Genomic DNA, 24,330 nt, shown 5'->3' on the forward strand with positions numbered 1-24,330 from the left:
TGGATGGAAGGCTCTTTACAGATCCCCTAGTCCACCATTTTACAGATGGCAACACTGAGGCCCAGAGCGGCTCAGTCACGTGAAGGCAAGGCTCAGGCAAGGAGAAGTCAGGGTCTCTTTGCCCTCAGTGTCAAAGAGGTCATCCAAAGCTGGCCTGGAGAATGGTGGGGGGCAGACCACCAGCTCCGGGGCCACACCCGTCACCCTCACCCCAGTCAGGACTCCAGCAGCATCTCCCTGGAGAAACTGGACCTCAGCTCCTCAGAGTCAGAGTCATCTCCAGGGCCCATCCTGCCTTCTGCCCCCTGGGCCAGGATGGGCCAGGCCCGGGCCACAGGCATTCCACAGCGGCCCTCTCAGTTCTGCAGCGTGTCCAGGAGAAGCCGAGCTACCACGGCTCCCTGCAGCTCCAGGAGCTGGGCAGGCGATGCAGTCTCATGTCCTCCTTCTGGATGTGCTCGTAGCAGGACTGGCAGGAGAGAGGCGAGGTTGGAGACAGCTGGCCTGCCCACCCCCAGCCACGTGCAGAGGCTTCGGGGCCTGACACGGGTGCGCCCACTCCCAGGTCTGGACCACTGAGTCTCCAACTCAGCCCTCAGCCACAGTCCGCAAGGAAAGGGGTCCTTCCCTCTCCTCCTGTGCTCAGGAACGCAGCCTGGAGCACTCAGCCCCGGGGAGCCGAGGGCCGGGATGTGCTATGCCTACCTTCCCCTACCCAGCCTCTTTTAACAAGGGCTGGAGCAGGGGCTCTGTGAGGACCCCTCCCACGGAGACACACACTAGCTGTGAATTTGAGCACATCCCCGTGATGGTGTCTGGGGCAAAAAGGGTCTGCCCCAGAGGCCAGGGCACTCCTGCCTGGGCCAACCGCTTGCATCCCTCACCTCCAGGGCCGTGAGCAGGAAGTCATAGAGGCCTCCTGTGTGGAGAGGGTCCATCAAGTCACGGATCAGGTGGATCTCGGCTCCCAGGTGCTGGATTCTGGAGCACCACCACCACCACCGCAAGAGGGAGAAGGGGGCCCATCAGGGCAGGCGCCCAGCAGCTGGGAAGGAGCCCTGGTCTGGGCGGCTAGACACCTGGGCTGTGGACCCCGCTGTGAGTGGCACCCATGGGACCCTGGGTGGGCCTTTCTGGGCCTCAGCTTCCCATCTGTCCCAAGAAAGGCTGTGCCCATAGACCGCAGCGTTCAAAGGCTCTGCAGTCTGCCTTGGTTGGGGGTGGGCAGGGTGGGAAGGGAAGTTCCTGGGCCCACACCCAGCTGGGGCTCACTGAGCACGAGACACCACGTAGATGAGCAGCGGCAGCAGGTCATCCATGGGCAGCTTGTGCTGCCGGCCCAGCACCCGCGACACGGTGGCCTCGATTTCCTCGTATGTCTTCTCCAGCACCTCCAGCTTCTCCCGGGGGTCCACCGTGGTGCTGCAGCAGGGTAACCGGCTCCAGATCTAGGCCCTCGGTTCAGTCCCAAATGGGGGTCCCCACACTCCTGCTTCCCACGCCCCTCTCCCCAGGCTGCGGACTCACATCATCTTCTGTAGACACTCCGTGGCCGACAGGAAGCACTTGTCTCTGACCAGGGAGTATCTCTGTGTGGTCAGGGAGGGGGTTAGATGAGGCCTCCCCTTCCCAGGCCCAACCCTTCCCAGGGTTGGGCCTGGTCCCCAAGCCCCTCACCACCCACCCCTTCCTCATTACTGGCTTCAGCACAGCTCTGCCCAGAGGGCTGAGTGACCCAGGGCAAGTCACAGCTCCACTTTAAGCCTCAGTTTACTTGACTGTAAAGTGGGGTAAATGGTCTCCAGGAGGTGGGAGATCAAGGTGGATAGGGAAGAATCCTAACAGCCAATGGTCACTGGGTGCTGCCCAGTTCTAACTGCCTATGTCAACAGCTGTTGAATCCCAGGGCTTGTTGAAACACAAATTCCAAGTTCCCTCCCTGAGTTTTTGACTCAGTAGGTTTGGCGTGGGTCCAAGAATTGGCCTTTCTAACTAGTTCCCAGCAACGCTAATGCTGCCAATCCAGCAAGCACACTGAAAACCAGTGCCTCCCCTGTTCCAGCCTACTCTCCTCCTCCCACAACAATCTAGCACTGCAGCAGTAGGTACTTCCACAGATGGGGAAACTGAGGGACAGAGATCAAGTATTCCACCCATGGCAATACAGCCAGTAAAAGGGGTGGAGCCTGCGCTTGAGGCTGGGCACTGTGGCTGCACACTCACCCACACGGAAAACCAGAACAGTGCAGAAAGCCTGCCGTCTTCTCCCTCACCTGCCCCTGGGGCCTGAGACCGTGACTATGAGAGCAGAGAGCTGCTCAGAAACCTGCGCAAACCCGGGGCCCAGCTGAAGCTCAGGCCCCCCTCTCCTGGGCAGGTAACCGGCCCACCCCCTCACCTGATTGGTCGTCAGTGTGAGGTCCTTGAGGGGCCACAGGTGCCTGAAATTGAAATAAGATGGGAGATGGGAGGTTTTGCCCTCTGAGTCACAAGGCAAATTCCCTGCATCCCCATGTCCCCCAGGAGGGCTGAGCACGGGAAAGGGGCTGGGGATGCACAATGGCATCTGGGAGGAATTGTGTGGAGACCAGGCTATAGGAGGCCAGGAGGGATTCCTTGAGAGGTCAGCCCTCCATGAAGCCCCAAAACACAGTGAGCAGAGAGTGGGATGGTGCTGCAGGCCAGGGGACCCTCCTGCACAAAGTCCTGGGGGGTCCATCCAGGTAGCTCAGTTGTGGAGACTGCTCCAGGGGCTCAGTGAGCTGGCACAGGCTGGCGAGAAGTAGGGATGCCATACAAGGGAAGTAGAGCCAATGAAGCAGGGAGGCCAGCATGGAGGCAGTGGCACTGAGGCGGCAGAGGGAAAACCCTTGGGAAGCTGTTGACAACCAGGTCTCTGGGTTGATGACTGGCCAGATGCAGGGAACATTCACCAGAGCAGAAAGGGGAACGAGGGTTTCGGGGGAAGCGGGAATAGGAAGCACCATTACCCTGAGAAAAGGGGGACCAGGTGTGGGAGGCAGGAGTGCATTCACACCCTCAACTCTCAGATTGAAGGGGCATGGAGGACAAAGGATGCTCTGATTACATCCTTTGTAATCAGAAGGGAGGCCCTGACCTGCTTCCAGAAGAGTCCTCGGTTTCCCCCTTGAGGACCATCCCTCTCCCACTCTCAGTCCAAGAGCTGGCCCCAGTCCCAGCAGTAGACACTGAGGTCAGCCTGGCCAGACTGGGCCGCAGCCGGCATTCAGGGGCACATTCAAGAACCTAGCTATGCCAGGGAGGAACTTTAGAGGCTCTGCTAGAACTGTTGGGAAGGAGACTCCAACCCCTTGTGGGGACTGAGCTGGGAGAGTACAAACCTCAAGTGACTGGAGCTGTTTGTCCCTACACAGGGAAACCAGAGACACGCCAACAGAAAGAGAGAGAGGTCGCTTCCTTTTTCATGCAGCTGAACACCTAGATCCAGCCATACCTGAATCTAGCCATACTGGACACACCCTAGAACTTCATGGGTACATAAGCCAATTAACCTCTTCCCTTTCTCTCTGAAGACTACTGGAGTTGAGTTTGCATCCTCTGCTATGTAAGAACTCTGGCCAATGTGGCATGGTGGGGAGGCTTACTTCTGCACGTCCAGGAACTCAAGCAGCTTGGTGTCAGGGAAGAGGCTCAGGCTGGTGATGCCCTGGCTGTAGAGGCTGTCCTCCCTCTCATGAAGAAGCAGGTAGAGAGTGAAGAGCTCCGCGTAGAAGCTGGGCAGCACGAGGGGGAGCACCAAGCTGTGCACCCGCAGGTCCCTGAGTGAGAGCCGCCGGGATGGTTCAGGGTCAGTGGGGCGCATGTGGGGGTCCACTTAGGCTGCCCCCAAGAGCCCACAGAAATCCTCAATCCACCTCAGTGTTCCTGCCTCCAGCCTCCCCCATCCCTGAGAAAACCCTTCCCAGCCCCATTCTCAGTCATTTCACCATCAACTGACATCTGGGACACCTCATGCTCTCATTCAACTTTGAGAACCAACATGGCAAGTGAGGTTTGGTTTTGATCCGCACTTGACTGAGAGCAAAACCCGGCCCTGATGGACGAGTGACCTTCAGCAAAGCTGTCAGCAGTCATTCCGGGCTAGTCCAGTTCGGCCTCCTGGGTTTCCGTGCTTGCTAGGACTCAGAGGGAAGTTCTCCCTAAGGTCTAACCCTGTTTCCCATGCCTCCTGCAATGCAGTAACAGAAATCCCCCTCTGATCAGGATCCCTGGGCCTGGAATCTGAAGGCAAGTTGTGAGGTTTGGTCTCAGGGGCACTGGGCTGAGAGATTTAATGACCCACTTAATTCCTGCTCTGTGTGACCTCAGGCTCAGCCTCTGCCGGGCCTCAGTTTCCCCATCTGTGCACAGGAAGAAGGAGGTGCCTGAGGGAGCTGCTCACCCTCCAGGCGCCTAAGAGATGAGGCTGGGATAATGTGTTCAGAACAAAGGTGCATTTGGTGCATTGTGTCAGTGTCCCTTTCCAGGCTGCTCAAGGAACAGAGGTCACAGGTCTTTATGATTCCTGAATGGTCAATGAACAGTGTGTGGTCAACAGTATGAATCCCCAACATTTCCTCAGAAGCACCTCTTTTCCCTGAGGGAAGTCCCAGGAGCAAAGTATAAGGATGCCCTGGACCTGAGCCTGGCTGCACCAGGGGAGAAGACCCCACAGACTTCCTGGGGGCAGTCACCTTGTCTCTGCATCTTCATCTTCCTCTGGGGCCTGGCCCTTGCGCTGTAAGGCGACCTGCAGCAGGCCCCTGTGAACCAAAGAGAGGGGCAGTGCAGCTGCCATCTCCCACAGAACAAGTCACCCAAGGCCAGGTGGGCAGGGGAGGGAGCCGGCTTCTGCTCCCAGAACCATGAAGCATGAGGCCTGCAGAGCCCAGCTGCCCAAACCTCAGCAGTGAGGGGGATGGGAGTACAGGATGTCCACGTGAGTGCCCCGGCACAGAACGAACTACAGCATTGAAGGTTTCAGTTTATAATGTTTGATGGGGTCACAGCTCAGCCAGGACAGGACAAAGATGGGGTGTGAGTCCAGGTCAGGAACAGCCTGCAGTGGGGTTAGAGCCAGCCCAGAACCTGGCAGGGGCGTGGGCTCTGGCTGTAATCAGGCCTTGTTAGCACCGCCCCACCATCTAACCCATATGCTCACCAGCTGCACACTAACCAACCCATCCTGTTTCTCTCTCAATCCAGACCCAAAGCAGAGGCACCATTCCGACCCAGGGCAGCAGGCAGAGCTGAGGCCTAGAAAGGGCAGAGCCCCCCGCCCTGGGGACAGGGCAGTGGTTGTCCCCAAGTGCCACCAAGCTCACCTGTAGGCAGCCCAGAGCTCCTGGGCATGCTGCTTCACCTCCTCCTGCGCCAGCCCCTGTAGGTGCTTGTTGGCCCCGATACCTGCGTATGTGGCCTGGAAGGTCAGCATCAGCGTCCGGAGCAGCTTCCCCAGGGGATGCAGAGAGTTGCTCAGAGCCTGGGCAGGTACGACGGCCACAAAGAGATGCTCAGCACGAGGCCAAGACCCTGCTTCTCAGACAGGAGCACCGCGGCCTCTCAGCAAGGCCTGTACCCTGTGGTCAGCACCCTCCCCTGCGGCCTCACCTTCCTGAGGCACTGCTGCAGGGCCTCAGGCTCCCGGTGCTGCAGCAGCTCCTCCAGGAAGTCCTCCATCCTGCCCGCCTGGTCCTCGGGGCAGGTCCTGGGGCACCACACACAACGTCTCACCCATGCCCGGGCCCACCCCCTCCAGAAAGCCTTCTTCCCACCCACCTCCACCCACTCAGAGCCCACTGCCCCCAGCCCTGGGTCTGGACACCCCATGGGTACACACACCCCACGTGCCTGGACCTCACCTCTCACAGCACAGGTACTCCTGCGACTTGCGCAACTCCCTTGAGCTCTGCACATGGAAGCCCAGCAGGGCCTCCCGCAGGTCCCCAGGGCAGCCGGCACGAACAAAGTCCCGGAAGGGGCCATAGACACCCTGCCAGCGGCTCTCCACGGGGAAGATGCCCTGTCCCAGCTGCCTGCGATGGAGGTGGTGGGAAACGTGGACAGGGAGGGAGCCATGTAGGACTCTGTCCACCCTTGGAGAGGTGGGGATATCCAGCCTGACCAGAGTTAGGGCCCCGGTGAGGTGGATGAACTGGGATATGCAGAGGGGTCTGACCTCCAAGACTCCAGGAGGAGAAACCAGAGGCAGAGAAGGGTCAGAGAGAATCTACTCCATGGTAGAGAAAAGAGACAGGGGTACACAGAGCCCTGGAAAGGGAACAGAAAGATCTGAAGAGCTGGAGGCTAAGTCCAGAGAGTGGGGTATTGGCCTAAGAGAGGCGAGGGCCCAAAGCCCAGGGTTCCCCAACTCTCCCTCCCCCCACAGCTAGCTCCTTCCTGAGCTTGATCCTGTCTCGGTCGCTAGGCCCAGGGGTCTGGCTGTGTGCGTGTCTGGTGAGGACTGCCCTCCTGTCACACTGACAGATATCCCTACTCCTGCACCTGACCCGGGCTCGTGCCCCTAGGGTTTGCCACCCACTTCTAGCTCCTGCTATCAGAGAAAAAGCTGGGATGATGTGTCAGGTGAATCAACTTCTGAAATGCTGGTTGGCACCATTAGAACCACCAACCACATCTCAACAGACTTAACAAGAGTCGCCACGTGAACACCTGTTTTTCCAAGAACTCTGTCCCCATAAGGAAGAAGTCTATCCACTTCTCAAATACCCCATGATAAGGAGTGTGAATCCACTTCCAAGTTTCCTGTTTCACCCTGGTTGCCAGGGAACTCAGAGTCAGGCCAATGTTCAATTATAGTGCCTATCTGCATGTCCCTTTCCTTTAAGCTCAACTCACACTTGAATTGTCTATTTTATTCTCATTTGATTGGTTTGGAAACTATCTTGTACCTTCCTAAAAAAAAGCAGAGTCTAAGCAAAGGCTATTCATAGCATTTTTCTTCAGTTCTGTGGCATGTGGAGTTATCACCACATAGCCCTTGATTCCCAGAGTCTCTGATAAGGGTTGTGTGACCTGAGCTTTCTGAACTCTCCAAAGAGCTAAGAGGTACAAAAAACCCTTCTAATGAGACCTGAGTCTTTGGGGTAGAAACACAGGCACCCGCAAGCACACCCCCCAGAAAGGCTCCAGAATGCACAGACCAGACAGTCAGGCTCTCACCTCTTGCAGGTACTGCTTGGATCTGGAGGGAGGGCAGCTGTGTCCAGCACACCCTGGGTATGCAGTCCTCTCCCTGACACACTGCCAAAAGAGCCCTCCAGGGTGAAGCCATTGGGGAAGGTGACCTTGCCCTGGAAGGCGGGAGAGGAATGCAGGGATGTCTGTCCATCTGTCTGTCCAGCTGCCCTTCCACCCAACCATGACAGGCCTCATGCCCGTCATCCTGGGTCACAGCGGCCAGAAACTGATGGGTGGCCTTCCCACCATCCGTTCAATCTGCCCCACCCCAAGGGGGTCATAATCCTTCACCCCGGCAGGAGCCCTGATGAGAGCTGTGCCCACCACCAAGGGGCTTGTCTCTGAGGTAGAAGATGGCAAGGGAGTCAGAGTAGGGGGAGCACCACAGAGGCTGGGAGCGGGAGGTAAGTCCAGGAGTAGGCAGTGGCCCTGGGGGGCGGGAGGTAGTACTGGCCCCAGGGAGGGGCAGTTCCTTGCTGCACAGGACTGTCCCATTCATAGCATTCCTGGTCTCTATCCACTAGATGCCACAGTGCCCTCCAGGCATTACAGAGAGAAAACAGCCCCCACGTGTCCAAAGGCCCAGGAGGGGTACAGCTGTGTTCTCCTGGGTCAGCTCAGGCAGAAACTTCCTAAAGGACAATGTCTTCAGAGGACCCCACTCAAGGCACTGATGGTGGTGGTAGAGGGGGTGGATCCCTAACTCTGGAGCCAGCGGGGGACACAAGAGACCACCAGACCCTCTGCACCCAAGGCAAGCCTGCCTGCCTATGCCCTCTTGACTCATACCCGATCAAACTGTACCTTCGTGGCAGAGAAAGATTGCTGCACATGCCCCCTAGATATACTGGAGATAGGAGAGGCCCCCCTACCTTCTCCACCCACCCTCAGTCCTGGGTCTAAGCAGGGAGATTTATAGACTCCGGCCAAGGTCACAGCGCAGTGGAGTAGGGTCTCAGTGGCTCTCACCTTCCCCACGAGGGTCAGGTCCCTGGAAAAAGTGCCCTCGTATAAGGAGTCATCATCAGAGAGAAGGATGCCTGGGCCCTAGAGGAGGAGTGGGGAGGGAAGGAGCAGTGGGTTAGGCAGGGCCAGAGGATCGGGGTAGGGAGAGGAGAAGGGTTCTGAGCCCTGGCACACCTCCTAGGACTATGCCCACGTGGGATGCCAGCCCTTGGACTGCACAAACCCCATGCACCTCGATCCTGCGTTACTCTGACTGACACCCTCAGACCTGGCTTCTCCCCTCCAGCGGCCTCTCTCAGGAAGTTTTCTGGGGGACCCTTCCTTCCCACCTACAGCTCAGGAAGTGCTGGGCTTTTCTTGAACCATCTCCACTTTCCTGTCACTGATGCCAGGGGCAGCAGAGTTCATCAGGCTCCCTTGCGGCTCTGGCTGCCAGGAAGCTTCAGAGCCAAATGGGATACAATTTGTGTTCTTATTTTTAAATCTATTTTATGTGCCTATTCTTATCTTTTTTCCTCCTTCAACTCCTTCCAGAACAAAGTATAGCTAAACAAACAAGCCACAATATCAATAATAGCCATCAGGCCAAGCCATACTATGTGCCAACCACCTGGCAGGGTGTGGGTGAGACAGAAGGTGGGGGTTGATATGCCCATGCTCAGGATACCTGGGCTTGATATTCATTTCTGTCACTCAACAGAATGTGACACAAGGCAGGTTCTCTGACCTCTCTGAGCCTCATATCTGTCACTTATACACTAGGGACGATGACAAGAACCCCAGGGCTAGTGGGAGGATCCCATGAGACCACGCTGGGAGGCCTAGCCCAGAGCTAGGCACCAGAGTTTCCCTGGTGGCTCAGATTGTAAAGAATCTGCCTGCAATACAGGAGACCTGGGTTCAATCCCTGGGTCAGGAAGATCCCCTAGAGAAGGGGATGGCAACCCACTCCAGTATTCTTGCCTGGAGAATTCCAGACAAGACAGAGGAGCCTGGTGGGCTACAGTCCATGGGGTCACAAAAGAATCAGACATGACTGAGTGACTATCACTCCCACTTTCTTTTTTTTCAGGCACCCAGGTAGTGGTCTATAAATGTGGGCAGCGGAGGCTGCTGGCATCCTCATTACCACTTCATTATTGCTATTCCAGTGAGTCATTACAGTAAGCAGGTAACCTGAGCTGCTGAAGGGAAAACTGAGGCTGGGAGGGGCAGGGACTTGGCCAAGGCCAGGGCAGGCAGGTGGCAGAACTGGATTCTGGCCCAGGTTTGGGCTCGCCCTAGCACATCAGAACCCTGATTCCTGCCCCATCCACCCCTGACCAGCTTCAGTTCAGCTCTGGGGCCCCAGAGCAGGAAGAGGGTGGCTCAGGATTCATGTGGGTCACCATACTCACCACCATCTTGTCTGCCTGGAAGGTGCCCTGGTAGCAGACACCTGCTTGGGTGACCATGACCCCTGGGCCATGGCGTTGGTCAGCCTGCCACATGCCAATATAGCGCTCACCCCTGGGGGAGGAGAGAGGATGGACGGAGTTGGATCAGAATTGTTCCCATGCACCTTCTGTATGCTCTACTGGCATGGGACTGGGGGTGGGGGGCAAGGGGCAGATAAGGAGCCAGGACATGAATTCACTCAAGTCAGACATGGGGAGGGGAGATTAGGACCAACAAGAGGAAAAGAGGGTGGAGGAGAAAGGAAGCCTGCCTGGGGGACGGCATAATTGCAGGCTTTTTGGGAGAGGTGGCAGGAAAGACAGATGGAGTGAGAGTGCCACTGTAACACACGCAAAGCCATGGCAGTAGCAGGATACGTCAGATATGAGGGGACGTTCAGTGGTCTAGAGGGCTTCCCTGGTGGCTCAGCTGGTAAAGAATCCACCTGCTAATGCTCGATCCCGGGGTTGGGAAGATCCCCTGGAGAAGGGAACAGCTACCCACTCCAGTATTCTGGCCTGGAGAATTCTATGGACTGTACAGTCCACGGGGTCGCAAAGAGTCGGACACGACTGAGCAACTTTCACTTCACTTCAGTTCTATGGTCTACTAGAAGGCTGGGGGATACACAGGTGTCACAGCACAGATGAGGAGGTCAGAGGATCAGTCAAGGCCTCGGATGCCAGGCCAAGGACACTGGGCTTTGTCTCAGCCCAGAGAACCTGGAAGGGCTGTGACCCTTTGATGGGAACAGATCATGGAGGCACAAATTCCTCTCTGACAGAGCAGTGAAGGGCTGAAGTTGGGGGGCAGGGCACACCTGAAGTCAAGGTCAGGGTCCCTCAACCTGAGCCTCAGCAGCAACTGAGGGCATGGAGCGGAAGTGAAGGGCTTCAGAAAGACTCTGGGGGAAGACAGAATGGACCCACTGATGGCAGGGAACCCACACCTGGAGGCATTTGGCCGGTGAGGGTCCTCTCTTCTCTCAGCCCTGCTGGGGGCTGCAGAGCACTCACCTGTCCCTGTCCTCCTCGACACCGTAGCCACTCCGCTGGCCCCTCTCCCAGTGACCTGTGTACCGGAGGGGCCGAGGGGCCTGTGGGGCGCTCTCAAGGACCCCGAATCCATGGCGCAGGCCCTCCTGGAAGTAGCCCTTGTACACCTCGCTGGTGCTGTACCTGAGGAGGGTCACCAATGGCTGGCCCTGCCTCCCAGAGGCCATGCCAGCCCACAAGGCTGCCCCCGTCAGATGAGGGTCACTTACTCACAGATGCCATAGCCGCACATGCTGCCTTCCTGCCAGTGGCACTTGTAACAGTCAAACTTATCCTCGGAGGCCTGGGGCACCAGGCGGATGCCAAAGCTGCCAGTGTGGGTGGGCAGGGAAGGAGGTCAGCACGGGGACCACAGCCCTGGCCCCAGACACCTGTCACACCCCCTCCAGGTCCAGGAGTGTCCCTGCCTCCGAGGGGATTTCGCAGACAATGAGGAGAATCTTACAGGTGATCAGGTCCCTCTTCTTCCCAAGGACCCCTCAGGATACGCCACCTTCACCCCACCCCCACGCACCCTGAGAGGGCCTTCTGGCCCTAGACCACTCCCTCCATGACCTGACCTCTCCTCAGAGCCTAATTTCCCCTTTAGGACAATGAGTGGAGCTGGACCAGATGGCCTCCAAGTTCCTGCTGGACGTTTGGGAATTTAGGGCCAGGCTGGTGACAGTGATGGGGGTGGGAACCCCCGCCATGCAGCCCCATGTCAGCCCCAGCCTTACCCGTGCTCCAAGCCCTGGCAGAAATCCCCAACGTGATTCCGTCCATCTGGCCACTTCAGGGTTCCCCTGGAACAGAGTCGAGGTCCACAGTCATCAGGTCCATGGGTGTCAGGCCCATCAGACCATCCTTCAGCATACACAAGTCCCCGAGCTGGTCTCCACCGTACACTCTCTCAGAGGACTCGATCGCCCTTAGACTGGACTCTCTGCTCCCACTGGGCCTCTTCCCTGAGCTCTACAACCCTGCACGGGCTCTCAGCCCTTCCCTACTCCTAGCACAGCTGCCCCCGCAGCCTCAAGGAGGGCACTCTACACCCAGCAGGGAAAGTTCTGGAAGCATCCAGGTAGCCTTGTTCCCTTGACAAACAGGAAGCTCAGAGCTAACCTTCAAGTTCAAGCCAAGCACTAGGAGTCAGTGGGGTTTCTACCATCCTCATCTCCTCTTCTGACACGGCATTGCTTTTTCTGTGTTTTTGTTCACAGGCTTCCTGAAGCCATTTCTGGAAGTAGGCAGGGTATCAGAAATGAGTGGAATGCTTGCCAGCGTAACCTTGGCGAGTCCCTTCTGCTTTCTGGGCCTTGGTTTCGCCAGCTGTGGCACAAATCAGGGCCACATTCTTCAAAAGCCTATCTGCCTGTAGAGTCATATAGATCTGCAATTGAGGCCAGGCTTCCCCTAGAACCTACCCTGAGGCCTGGAGAAAGTTACGCTTTCTGCATCTACAAAGGGCATGCTAACACTCCCTCAGGCCATTCTTGTAAGGGCTACCAGAAAATGCTACACAGACACCAGTTATTCTTTCACCCGCCTTGAGAACAGAACAGTAACTGTGGGCCCTGCAGTCTGGTCTCCTGATGCCTGTCCCAAGCTCTCCAGCCTCACCGACATCAAGACTATTTGGACCTACATCAAACCTACTATGGACCAGTGCTGTCCAGGAGAACTTAAGAATGGACACAATTGACCAGAGAGGGTAACAGCCTCTGGTTCATGCCCTGAGGCAATAAGGTCCATCCAGGTCCTATGTGCCCCCCAGACTCCCAGGAGGACCCCTGCCTTGCTTGGCCCAGAGCCTCAGTCACTCACTTGCCATGGGGCCTGCCCCAGTACCACTCGCCCTCATAGGTGGCCTGGCAGAAGCGGCCCTCTGAACGGAAGGTGTAAGCTCCACAGCGGCAGGTGGGGGGTTCAGAAGGCTCCAGGCCCGCTCCCAGCACTGGGAAGTCCTTCTTTTCACGCAAGGCCTGGCACACAGCCTGGGTAACCTTCCATTGCCAGACCACCTGGGGGAGAACAGGGGAAACACAGGACAGGTCACTGCTGCTGGAGGCAGCCCCTCTAGGAAGCCTCCTGGGGTGGCTCCAGGTACCACCCCCACACACCCCACTCTGTCACCTGGGGGAACCACCAACAGTTCCACACTGCTCCCTAGGGTCTCATCCAGACCTGAGATACTTACTTGCAGTTTTGGCCCTGCCCGGAGAGGCCAAACAAAACCATCAAGCAGGTCCCAACCCTGGCTTCACAGAGAAAAATACCTGCTCTCTATGGCATTTCTTATGCCTGAGTTCAGGCAGACGCCTGATTCACTCTGGCCATGACTTAGAGGCTTGACATCCCCAAGGAGCCTCCAGGGCAGGACACTTGTGGCCTCCCCTTACCCTCCTGTCGCCTTCCCTTACTCCCCCAATCCTACAGTCCACCCACACTCACCAGGCCCTGCGGGTCCTTGGAACAAAAGGAGAACTCTTCCTCGGGTGTGAGGAGGTGAAACGTGCACCTAGACAGATGGAGGTGATGAGGAGGCCCCAGTTCTATTCAGAAGGGAGCTGGGGGAGGGTCCAAGTCAGAGCCCTGGGCGGGGGGCAGGTTTCATGGGGTAGAGAGAGGGAAGGCCTGAGGTGTCACTGGAGAGGGGCGCTTACCTGTCCTGCTCAGGTTCTACCCACACCAGCTTCAGATCAAAGGTGTGGATGTTGTGGCCCTGAAAGAAGATGGGGCACAGGTGGGCAAGATGCTCACCTATTCTCTGGTTTGGCCTTGCTCCCGAGCTCCAGCTCAGCATGCCCCTGGGTGTCCCCAGGTTGCTCAGTTTAGCATGCCCAGTGCTGAGACCCCCACCACCCCTGCCTGTTCCCATCTCCAGGGCAGCCCCTCCACCTCCCTTCCCACCCAAGACCCAGGATCAGTCTCCCACAACCCCCCACATCCTGCTCCATCAGGGCCACCAGAGTGGTCTTCCGGAAATGCAGCTTGGGCCTTGTGAGCCCCTGCTGGAAACCTTCCTGAAGTCCCTACTGCTGAGCCTGACACCTGAGACCACACGGAACAGCCCCAGGCCATGTGTCCCATCCTTTCTCCACGTGCCACCAACTCTCCTAAGCTTGAACCTTCACTTGCGCTGCTCCTTCTACCTGGAACGTCATCCCTGCTCTGAGAGCCAGACCAAACCTCCCTTCCTCTGGAACATCTTGTGTAGTGACCTCTCCCGCCTAGCAATAGCCACAGGAGGAAGTGGCTCCAGGCCCAGGCCTGAAGGGGAAGAGGAGAGTGCTAGACATGGGCAAGGATAAGAGAGGGTCCCGCATGGACGACAGGATGTGCCCAGCTCCAGAGGTGAGAAAGGGCTCGGCGCCTTTTAGTGAGTGTCTTGTCAGTGTACCTGGAGCACACAGGGGGAAGTGGGGGTGGAGGAAAACTCAAACTGCATCAAAACCCCCAAACCAGGCTTCCGGAGACATAGGTTTGGATAGGCAAGTAGCACCCCTTCCACGCCTAGGCCCCTCATCTCCCCCAGCCACTTGTCTCTTTCCTCCTTTTCTCAACCACTCCCAAGACCTCTGGCCTGCCCCAGCCCACCTGCAGCAGGACAAGGGCATCATCAAAGAGCAGCACGCGCTCTGCCCGCAGCGGGGTGACTGTCACGGGGACGTCCTGGCTGTCTTGCAAGAGTCGGCGTGTGGGGGTGCAGAGCACGTCCTGGTGAGGCGAGGAGGGAACTGAAAAGCTCAGGGACCCCCGCCCTTGACGCTGAACCAGCCACTCCACTGCCCACCTCTGCCCCATGCACCTCCACCCATGCTCTGAGCACCTCCTGGAGGCCCCCAGGTCAGTGACGGGCACTGAGGCTCTGAGCTGGTGGGGCTTCATTCCTGGCTACTCCCAGCACGACGTCACAACATCTCTTGAAGCCCTGCTCTGTCCTCCTCCACCCCATCTCAGGCCGTGGCCACGGCCAAGCCCCCATCAACTCTCACCCAGGGTTCTACAATCCCTGCCACTCTCTGGCAATTCTTATCCCCTTCATTTGTCTTAACTCTCTGCTCTGGGCCCCAAGCCTGTCATGCCTTGTCAGAGCACAGGGAATTTTCCCCCTGTGGGGGTGGTATAGGCAGTGGCTCAAGGGTGCAATCATTCAGTGACATCCCAGAAGACAGCGTCGGTTCTGTGACCGCTCTTTCAGAGCCAGCAGCTCACATCCCAGTGCTCAAGAAATGCATGAGGATGGCTGGACAGACAAATGTCACAGACACTAGCTTTAGCCACTGCCCTATTTGGGTGGGAAACTGAAGCATGGAGAATGCAGCAGGCAGCTCGAGCCACCCAAGGGGCCCCCGCTGGATGGGAAAGTCTTCTCAGAGCGTCCTTCAGGCGTGGAACTCACCCTCAGCCGGCTACTCAGAGTGGGCCAGAGGGCCTGCGTGGCCGTGGCCTGGTCCAACTCCTGCCTCATGAAGGACTGCAAGTCCCCAAAGAGACCGGCGGCATGAATCACCAGCTCCCGGGTGGGGTGACACTGTGGGGGGACAGAGCCACCAGGGTGGGGGTTCATCAGAACCTTCCCCCACTCTGGGGTGACTGCCCCAGCCCTGCCCTGGCCCAGCTGGTCAGGAGTTTGTTCTTTCTCCCTGCTGGCTCTTGCTCCAAGGAGAGGTCAGCAGGAGGATGCCTCAGGGGGATTCAGGACCATCTGATGATGCCCCACCTAGGCCTGGGCCACGTGTCCTCACACCCAGCACATGAGTCTACATCTGCTCTCTGGGTCTCCGCTGGCTCCGCCAGGGCAGGTCCACGTAACTCAGATACCCCAGGGCAAGGGCATGGCCCTTCAAACCCCCAGAACAAGATGATGTCCCCAAGGCAGGCCAGGTCCTTTTCAAACAAGGGGTTCCTGAGTAAAGCAGGTTCCCTGAGCCAGAGGCCCATTTTTCCAGTCCGTCAGCTGCCTCACAGAGGCAGGTCTGGTGAGCATCGATACCCCCCTGGCCCCCTGCCCCCAGCACCCTGCTGCCTACCTCCCTGACGGTGTCCCCGAGGCTCAGCAGGAGGAGCACATACTGCTGAAGGTGATGGGCGAGTGGCTGGCGAAGAGCCTGGAGCAGGGCCGTGCCCACCGAGCCCTCTGAACTCACGCCCAACAGGACTTGCCGCAGCGCCTTCCGCCGGCCCCGCCAGTACTCACTGATGGAGGGAGGGCCAAGTGCCCCGTCACTCTCCCCTCCTCTGTGCCCGCACCCACCACCACTGCCTCCTTGCCCTGGTTAATCCCTCAGATCCCAGGACCAATCCCAGACCCCAAAGCTCTCTCCCATGAGAACAGTGGCTGAGGTTTGGGAGCAGCATCTCAGAGACTGAAGGGATCAGTGATTACAGCAGCCCTCCCTGAGCAGGAATTAGGAATGCTCCCCTGCCCCGGGGTCACTCCCGCTGGTTGGTGTCTCTGGCTTCTGCTCACAACCTCCCGAGGCTTCCCTGCCCGTCTTCGGGGATGTGGATCAGCATGGGGTTGCCAGAGCCAGGAGTGCTCAGGATAAGTCCCGGGCTGTGACACTCACTGCTCTGGGGTTGTGGCTTCCCCAAGCCCTCCCTCCCAGACACGCCCCCCTCAGAGGCCCACCACAGCACCCTGTGCTCACCTCCTCCTCTTTGCTGCCTTCTGAAAGGCTTGCACTGCCACGCAGCATGTGTAGGACTCGATGTACCTGTAGGTAGCACCAGAAATACTCTGCAGGCCCCACCCTCAGCTCCAGACCCAAGGGCCTGCCCTTCTGGGGTTTCTAGATCCTACCTGCTGAGCGGCTACAGCCCTGAGGGCCTGGCTCTGGGCACGGCTGATCTTGAGTCCTCACTGACTCAACTGGACAATTCTAACTCAGTCTTTCTTCCCTGGGAGGTCACCAGGCTCAGATCTGGGGTGTCTGAGCGCAAACCTTTGCCGAAGCCCTGAGCCAGGTAAGTCCCAGCACCAGCCCCCAGCCCGCCAAGGCTGTCTTACTCCAGGTGGACCTGCAGGACACGGTCTGCGCTATGCAGCAGCACCAGAGACTCCAGGCCGACGGCTTCCGGGCGGCGCAGCCTCTCCCGCAGCGAGTGCAGGCTTTCCTCTGTCACGTCCCACAGTTGCTGGGAGCTCCTGTGCAACTGCTGCAGGAGCTGCAGGCACTCTCGGCCCCAGGGGTCTGAGGCCTCTGGAGCTGGGGCAGGAGCACAAGCAGCCCGTGAGGGGGAACAGGGCCACTCCACCATCCAGGAAGCACACACCTGCCCTGGCTGGTCACCCGAGGGGCAGTAGCCCCGCGGGCCCTGGAGGTCGTTGGGACAGGACTGGAAGCCTACGTGCCCCCTGGAGTTCAGCAAGGGACGGGCAGTCTGCAGTAGTGGGTGGCACCCTTGTGGATTAAACAGTGGCACATGTCCACCTCCTCGCTACACAGGGGCAGCACTGATGGCCTATGGTCACCAAATGCACACATTCCCCAAGTTTCAGAACTTCCTCAGGTCCAGAATGTGCATTGGTCCCCTGCCATTTACAGATGTGCCAATAGAGCTCCTGAGATGAAGGCACCTGCCTAAGGTCACTTCACAGGCCGGGCATCCTGCCTTCCAGTCACGCCCTGGGTGACAGCAAGATGAGAATTTGGGAAGAGAATCCAGACCTGTGCCCTGGGAGACATGGAATATCGTCTCCATGCACAGCAGACCTAGGTTAGAATGGGGTTCAGAGCCTAGCTCCCCGGGGTCCCTTTGAGAAGGACCCCAACAACTGGGGTCCAACAACTGGGCGTGAGAACCCTGGACTCATCGAAAGCCACCCACTTCAAGTGCCAACGCTCCCACCTGCAGTTGATAAAACTGTAGCTCAGAAGATCCAACCAGGGAGGACTCCTGTCCCTAGGAGGACGGTTCCTGTGGCCCCCACATTTTTCACTAGAGAGCCTCAACTCACCAGCCTCGAGAAGGGGCTGGAGGACAAGGCTGTTGATGCGGCCAAGGGTGGCTGAGAAAACCTCCTCCAGCCGCAGCAGGGCCGCCTCCTCTGGGCTGCACATGGCCAGGGTGCCAGACTCAAGCCTGTGGACAGAGCACAGATCAGAGCAGCTGTGGGAGCACGGTCAGTGCTCCTCTCAGGTCATATGCCCAAAAGAAAGGCCCCACGACCACCCCACCTCAGAACGTAGCAGGGAACCCCGGTCACCCCAAAGGGAGTTCTAAACAGACCAGTGACTCCTATTCATGCTCTATTTGGATCCAATTGAGGGGAGCCTGAAGGAGTAGTACAGAGGGCTCAGAACTGCCAAAGGAAACATCTATTTTTACCCCAAAGGCAGATGTTCCTTAAGCCCTCTGGCTCGTTCATTCCCCTGCTCAAACACCCACCATGGCTCCCAAGGGCTCAGAGTAACATGTAGTAGTGATCTGACCTAGCCCCTCTCCACAGAGACTCTGGAAACAAGGATATTGTCAGAAGGGTACAGCCTTTTTCTCAAGGTCATGACTCAGGACCCCCTGTCTTGCCTTATTAGCAAGAAGAGGTCTGGGGGAAGTAGAGGACTGCCTGCTGGAGCATGAAGGATGAACAGGAAATTAAAGAGGCAGAGAGGACAAGGCATGCAGGAAGGGAACCATGATAGCAAAGGCTCCATAGCATGAAGACCTAGGCTCGGCAAGGGGCCCACCAAGAGCTGCCTAAGTGGCTGACAGAGGAGCCATGGAGGGGCTCAGAGCAGGGGAGTGGTGATGTTCAAAGTCAGACTTGGGGACATGGACTTGGTGACAGCTGCAGACGAGAAGATGCCAAGCAGTGAGAGGGTGAGGTCAGTGTGGGCAGAAGCCAGCCCCTCCCCTGGCTGATCCTGCAGGACGGATCCTACTCCACATGAGGGGGCTTTGGGGATGAGCAGGTCTTTGTACCTCCTGCTCTGGAGAGAGGGACCCACCAAAAAGGCAGGATCACCTGAGAAAGGAGCCTCCTGACTGGAGAGAGAGGAAGCAAAGGGCCTAGGTTCAAACCCACCGCCACAGCCAGGCTGCAGCCTCCAATCAGACACAGCCCTCTCCTACCAGACCTGGCAAACGAGGTCATCTGCCCAGATTTCATGACTATACATCTTAGGATCGAAAATGAAATACTCTTTTAACCCCAGACCCTCAGACTCAGCCTCTCTCCAACTCTGGTACTCTGAGTTGGTTGACCTGGGTGGAACTAGAGACATAATTTGAGGCAATACTGGCAGACCCAAAAGACCAAATGGGAAGGGGTCTCATCACCTCCCCCGCTCAGTCCCAAAGACACTGAAGGGTATTCCAGGCCCCTGGCAGAGCCTATGATTCCCAGGGAATTGGCTCTGGGGCAACAAAGTGAGGCAAGTGTCTCAGAACTTTGGCCACAGGCCCAGGCATTCCTACCCCACCTTTCCTGCTGTTATTGTTTCAGGAGGGTGAGGCCTTGGGAGGGAGAGGCAGGAAGGAGAAATGACTGGACACCCAGCTTCAGCCTTTTTCTCTTTCTGCTGGCCCCGCAGCAGCCCCAGCCTGCTTTGGAGGACTAGGGGAAGGTTGCTCCAAATCAACTCAGACAGACCAAGCGAGCCCAGCCTAGGAGTCAGAGGTGCAGCAAGTGTCACCTGGGCCCACCTGACCCTCACCCACATCTCCAGAAACTGGTGGAACAGAAAGACCCTTTGGAAGGTGACCTTTCCAACCTTAGCTGGCAGTCTGTTGGGGTCAGAGCTGACAGGTGAGGACACTGGCTAAACATGAAGGGAGGAAGGTGTGGTTAAGACAGGAGGTACAGACTAGAGACCAGAGCAGGGTGCACTGGGGACCTGCAGCAAATAACTCACTGTTGGGAGGCCTTGAACATCAGATCTCTGATACTATGTGGGGCCCACCCCAGCCAATGCCACATTCGAGAAGCTCCTCTCCCTCTCAGGTTTCCTCCCCTTGCCACATGGGGCTGGCAGTTGCTACCCAACCCTGGACGCGTGGCTCACACCTCAGCAGCTCCCACAGGCCCCCTTCTGACCTCTGCCCAGTCTTGGCCATTTCCCAGCTTATCCAGAACCTTGCTCATCTCTGGGCCTCAAACACCTTCTCTATGAAATGGAGAAGACTAAATTACAGCTTCTTACTCTGACTAAATCACAGCTTTTTAAGTCTTCCCTAGAAAGGATAAAGGAGCTTCCCTGGTAGCTCACAGTAAAGAATCCTCCTGCAATGCAGGAGACCCAGGTTCAGTCCCTTGGTCGGGAAGATCCCCTGGAGAAGGGAACAGCAACCCACTCTAGTATTCTTCCCTGGAGAATTCCATGAACAGAGGAGCCTGGCAGGCTACAGTCCATGGAGTTGCAAAGAGTCAGACATGACCGAGTGACCAGTACTTTCAGAATGGATAAACTGATGGAGGGGAGCTCCTCTGGGTATGGGGACCTGTTTCTCAGCCTCCCTTACCTCTCAGTGCAGCCTGGGGCCCCTGGAGCTGAGTCTTACAGACCCAGACTGGCAACACTATTCCGGGACCCTTCCGTCTGTGGCCCCGGAAGGATTTCCTACCTTTGAGTCACACTGCCCAAAGGAAAGGCCAGAGGCTAAGCATTGCTGGTGAGGTGGTGGGTGGGGAGAAAACTGCATTTGAGGCTAAACATCTGGTCTGGTAGTCCTGAGAGCCTCTGCTCCCAGGCTAGGAACCTCCCAGGCTTCATCCCAGGGGCAATGAAATGTGAGGGCAGGACCCAGGCTGGGCACGAGTGTGCCTGAGTGTGCACAAGGAAGGAGAAAGAGGTGCTGACCTAACACCACAGGGGGCCAGCAGGAGTCTCCTCCCTCAGACACCAGTCCCATCACCAAGCCACGGCTCCCCGGCTAAGGGCATGGCCTTCTTACCCTCTCACTGCATCCAGTTCTAAGGTTCCTTAGGAGTCTGCACAGGAGGTACATATGGAGATACTGAGGCCCAGGAAGGAATGGGAGGGCCCAAAAACACTAACTATAGAGCATATACATGGCTCAGACCCAGGCCTCCAGCTCCCAGTCCCATGAAGCTCACTTGAGCTAGGCACTTCAGAAAGGCTGGGCAACTCACCTCAGGGCACAGCAAATACCTCGGCTCCCCAGGCAGCTTTCACGTTCACCACGGGGCAGGGTGAGGACAGACTGGCTAGTCTTGGCATGCCCAGGTGAGTCAGCTGCCGGTCCTTGCAGCTACCTAACCAGCAGCCAGACCTGCTAGCTCACTCTCTGGCTCGCTTGCGCACGCTCTCTCTCTCTTGCATTCTTGGCCTCTGTCCACGCTGGGTCCCTTTCTCCCCTGCCCTCTCCAAGGCCTGGCCCCTCAGGCCCCTTGGCCACACCCTGTCATGGTACTCTGTGATTTCCCGGTCAGCAAGGAAGTGCTGCCTGCTGCGGAGGCTTTTCCCTGGGCTGCCTTGAAACCCCCTTGATTATCCAGCAAGCTGGGGCGGTAGACAGAGAAAGGAGGGAGGAGCTGCCCCAGGGAGGGGGTGCGGAGCTGTCACAGCTGACAGGTCCCAGTCTCCACCTGGGACTCTCCCCTACACCCTTCCTCTGGGCCTCAGTGGCTCCAGGCACCTCGTCCCGGACCCCACCCCTCACCCTCCTGATGTCCCTGGTGGCATTTTTTTCACAGCCTTCCTTCCTCTCCCTGGCCAGGAACACGCAGTCACTGGAATTTCCCAAACATGGGATCTTGTTCCAGTCACCAGGCGTTTGCCCATGCCATTCTCCCTGTGGCAACACTAGACTGCGTCAGCTCCTGGCGCCAAGTCCCTCAAGCTGGGTGCTGGCCATGAGGTCGCCCCACAGCCCAGGCCAAGCCCCTGTCAGGCACGGGACCAGGGAGGCTGTCCCACGGTGACAGGGTAACCAAGGGGCAGGGAGGACGAAGCTGAACCCCGCTGGGAGGGAGGGGCCTTCGGACAAACTCTGACGGGCCCCTGGCGAGCGTGAGTGCTGCTGAGGACTGAGCAGTAGTTCAGGAGCGGGGCGTGGCGGCCCGAGGGGGCGCGGAGACGAAAGTCTCACCTGGCGCGAGGAGAGGGGACAGCAAAAGGGCTCTGCCCCAGACGCGCGACTTCCACCCCGCCCTTACCTGTGAGGCGCGAGGACCCACGCGGGGGAGTGCGCTGCGGTTGCTCGCTCGCGGACGCCCGCCCTCGCCGGCCCCGCCCCCTCGCCAGCCCCGCCCCAACTCCTTCCCGGCCCCGCCCCTCGCAGGCCCCGCCCCCTCGCAGGCCCCGCCCCCTCGCAGGCCCCGCCCCCTCGCAGGCCCCGCCCCGAAGGCAACTCCGCCTCCCCTGCCTCCGCCCCGCCACGGGAGGTTGCTCGTGGTCCAGGACACGGATCCGCTGGGGGGAGGCAGGAAGTGGCGTCAGTTTGCCCCGCGCACGAGGCCTCTCCTGAGGTCTCAGTTTGGCGTCCTCTAGGGTCTGGGACGTAGTCGGGGGTGGGAGAAGGAGGAGAGAAGGTGGGAACTTGATTGTCCGCCCCAGCCAGCACACACACACACACACACACATACAGGCTTACGCTCAGGAGAGCCCAGCTACGCCTTAGGAAGCATCCTGGAGGGGTCTTTCCCTGTTCCACTCATCCGCGTCCCGCCCCGCTGCCCCGCCATTCTGACGCCCTACGGGGCCTAGGTGCACCGGATGGGTTCCTGAAACCTGTGGCCGAGAGGAGGGTAAACCGAGGCTGCTCCTGGTGCGCAAGATGTGCCACTCTTGTCTGGATGACCTTGGGGAAGTCTCCTGCCCCAACTCCCGACTCTCAGCATGGCCCGGTAGACCGTGAAGACAGCCAGCGGTTGTCTGCGCGCCAGGGTCTGCGACCTTGGAAAAGGTGGCAGGAAGCCTTGTCCTGAAGGACCTCCTGGGAGGGGGAGGGCCCACGGTTCAAGCTTGTAACAAAGTAGCCTGCTGTCTTCCTCTGGGTCCTCCAATCACTTCCTGCGGCATGAGGATTCTAGGGGATAACCGTGTCACTGACAAGACTGAGGTCAAGAGTGCCGCTCCAGAGACAGGCAGTGGAAATGAAGAAAGGATGCGAGCTGGTTTTCCCTCACTCACTCCCCACTCACTGGATAACATCACAGGCATTCCCAAGCCCAGTTTTTCTGTCTCATAAATGGGGCAAGACCGACCCCGCCTTCCTTCCAGGGTTGTGGGTAATTTGAAACGCCCTGGTAATGCCCCAAAGACTGTCCACTGGGTCCACCTGCTCTTGGCCGCCTGCAGTACAGCCCAAGGCCCTTACCCAATCCCCTCACCCAATCCCCTCACAGATGTGCACATACCCACCTGAACTTCTCCCCCTCTACACACACATGATTCCACAGTACGTTCACCTGTGTCACATGGACCCATCTGCTATTGAACCCACTGGCAGGGCTTCTGTGTTGCACAACTTAAGTGCCAGCTCTGTCCATGGGCACATGTGTGCAGACTCACACACTGCTCCATGGAACACACACTGAGACTCAGACCCATGCACACAGAGAGGTCAGTGCAGAATACTTGTGTACTCCCATGTACTTGAGTGCCCCTGGACACAAGTACATGCTGATGAACACACAGATCTCACCGAGGCCCGGCTCAACCCCAGAGCTATTTTGGGCCAGGCCCAAGGCCAACAAGGTCAGAGGCTGCCACCTCCCAACAGGCCCCAGCCACTGTGTCACAGGCCTCAGCCACCCAGCCCCCACCCCAGCCTAGGCTGAGTCCAAGATGCACTGGATCTCAGCCTGGCTCTGTGACAAGGGGGATCCTCCCTTCCTACCTGCTGCTTCCCTAGAGCTGAACTTTGAACTCTGGGGTTTCAGACTCCAGAAGAGGATGTCTGCAGGGTCCCCTAGCCACTGCCGAATGACTCTGCCCACAGCTTCCAACCCAGAGGCCCTAGAGGCTGGACTGGATCCCTACAGGAAACCCACAGGAGCTAAAAATAATACACAAGGGACAAACAGGCTTCTTCAGGCCAGCATTCTTGCCACCATGTGTAGGGGGACACTATCTTTCAGGGAAGCCAGGCTGAAGAGCTTAGGGGTCCAGAGCTCTGTTTCCCCAGACCTGATGGGCCCAACTGGGAGTAGAGTTCAGGAGTATGTGTGGCCCCTCAGAAGAAGGAGAAACAGTACTGCACAGTGAGCAGAGCTCACTGGATTACAAGCTGAAAACTGAGTTTGAGGCCCCAGTTCTTGAGTGACCTTAGGCACGACACAACCTCTCCCTGGGCTTCAATTCTCACAAGTAAACAGAGGAGAGGAGTAAAAAGGTGGAAACGGCTTTAACTTTCAGAGAGTTCCTCTCACCATGGTGTTTAACATTGAAGAATTGGAAACACGCAAGTATTCAAGAATAGGGAACTGATTGAATAAAGTATAGCTGAGGATTTTTGTTTGGTTTTGGGTGTGTTTTTTTTTTTGCCTGCACCACATGGCATGTGGGATCTAAGTTCTTTGACTAGAGATTGAATGTGTGCACCCTGCAGTGGAAGCACCAGGGAATTCCCTCTCGATGTGTTTTATACAGTGTAATTTCAGACTGCCTTTAACAATGCTAGCAATAATGATAATGACTTGCATTTACTGAAGGTCTGCAGCATGCAGGTGCCACGATACTGTAGTTAAACCCACTTT

At 57.7% G+C, this 24,330-nt stretch overlaps 1 protein-coding gene across 6 annotated transcripts; it reads right to left on the bottom strand.

Annotated features, from left to right (window-relative positions):
• ALS2CL (ALS2 C-terminal like) lies at positions 1–23,587 on the bottom strand. 6 transcript variants are annotated; one of them, XM_088831595.1, is made up of 26 exons: positions 23,472–23,587; positions 17,626–17,750; positions 16,675–16,873; positions 16,316–16,381; positions 15,695–15,860; positions 15,064–15,195; positions 14,259–14,378; positions 13,325–13,383; positions 13,113–13,179; positions 12,486–12,682; positions 11,399–11,464; positions 10,889–10,987; positions 10,641–10,802; positions 9,585–9,696; positions 8,191–8,268; positions 7,204–7,334; positions 5,883–6,056; positions 5,632–5,728; positions 5,346–5,503; positions 4,716–4,784; positions 3,627–3,800; positions 2,399–2,441; positions 1,528–1,589; positions 1,273–1,422; positions 885–981; positions 1–469 (listed from the first exon to the last, which is right to left on the bottom strand). In XM_088831595.1, exons 2-26 carry the CDS (start codon positions 17,726–17,728, stop codon positions 389–391), a joined length of 2,862 nt encoding a protein of 953 aa, XP_088687721.1. In that variant the 5' UTR covers positions 17,729–17,750; positions 23,472–23,587; the 3' UTR covers positions 1–388. The 6 variants fall into 6 exon arrangements, 5 of the variants coding, with proteins under 5 accessions (XP_088687721.1, XP_055269626.1, XP_055269624.1 ...); XM_055413651.2 differs by lacking the exon at positions 23,472–23,587 and adding an exon at positions 21,787–21,854; XM_055413649.2 differs by lacking the exon at positions 23,472–23,587 and adding an exon at positions 20,761–21,272.
• Positions 23,588–24,330: the final 743 nt, after the last annotated feature.

The sequence above is a fragment of the Moschus berezovskii genome, chromosome 24 (assembly GCF_049115385.1).
Source record: "Moschus berezovskii isolate FMDL1 chromosome 24, NW_MosBer_1.0, whole genome shotgun sequence".
Taxonomy (NCBI): domain Eukaryota; kingdom Metazoa; phylum Chordata; class Mammalia; order Artiodactyla; family Moschidae; genus Moschus; species Moschus berezovskii.

What these genes read in the sequence shown, in the direction of transcription:
- ALS2CL (XM_088831595.1), bottom strand. Translation starts at nt 17,728, where the DNA reads ATGTGCAGCCCAGAGGAGGCGGCCCTGCTGCGGCTGGAGGAGGTTTTC. An exon ending in GTCCTGCAGGTCCACCTGGA is followed by an intron (nt 16,382 to 16,674) that starts GTAAGACAGCCT and finishes TGCTACCTACAG; the next exon opens with GTACATCGAGTCCTACACAT. An exon ending in AAGGCAGCAAAGAGGAGGAG is followed by an intron (nt 15,861 to 16,315) that starts GTGAGCACAGGG and finishes TCCCTCCATCAG; the next exon opens with TGAGTACTGGCGGGGCCGGC.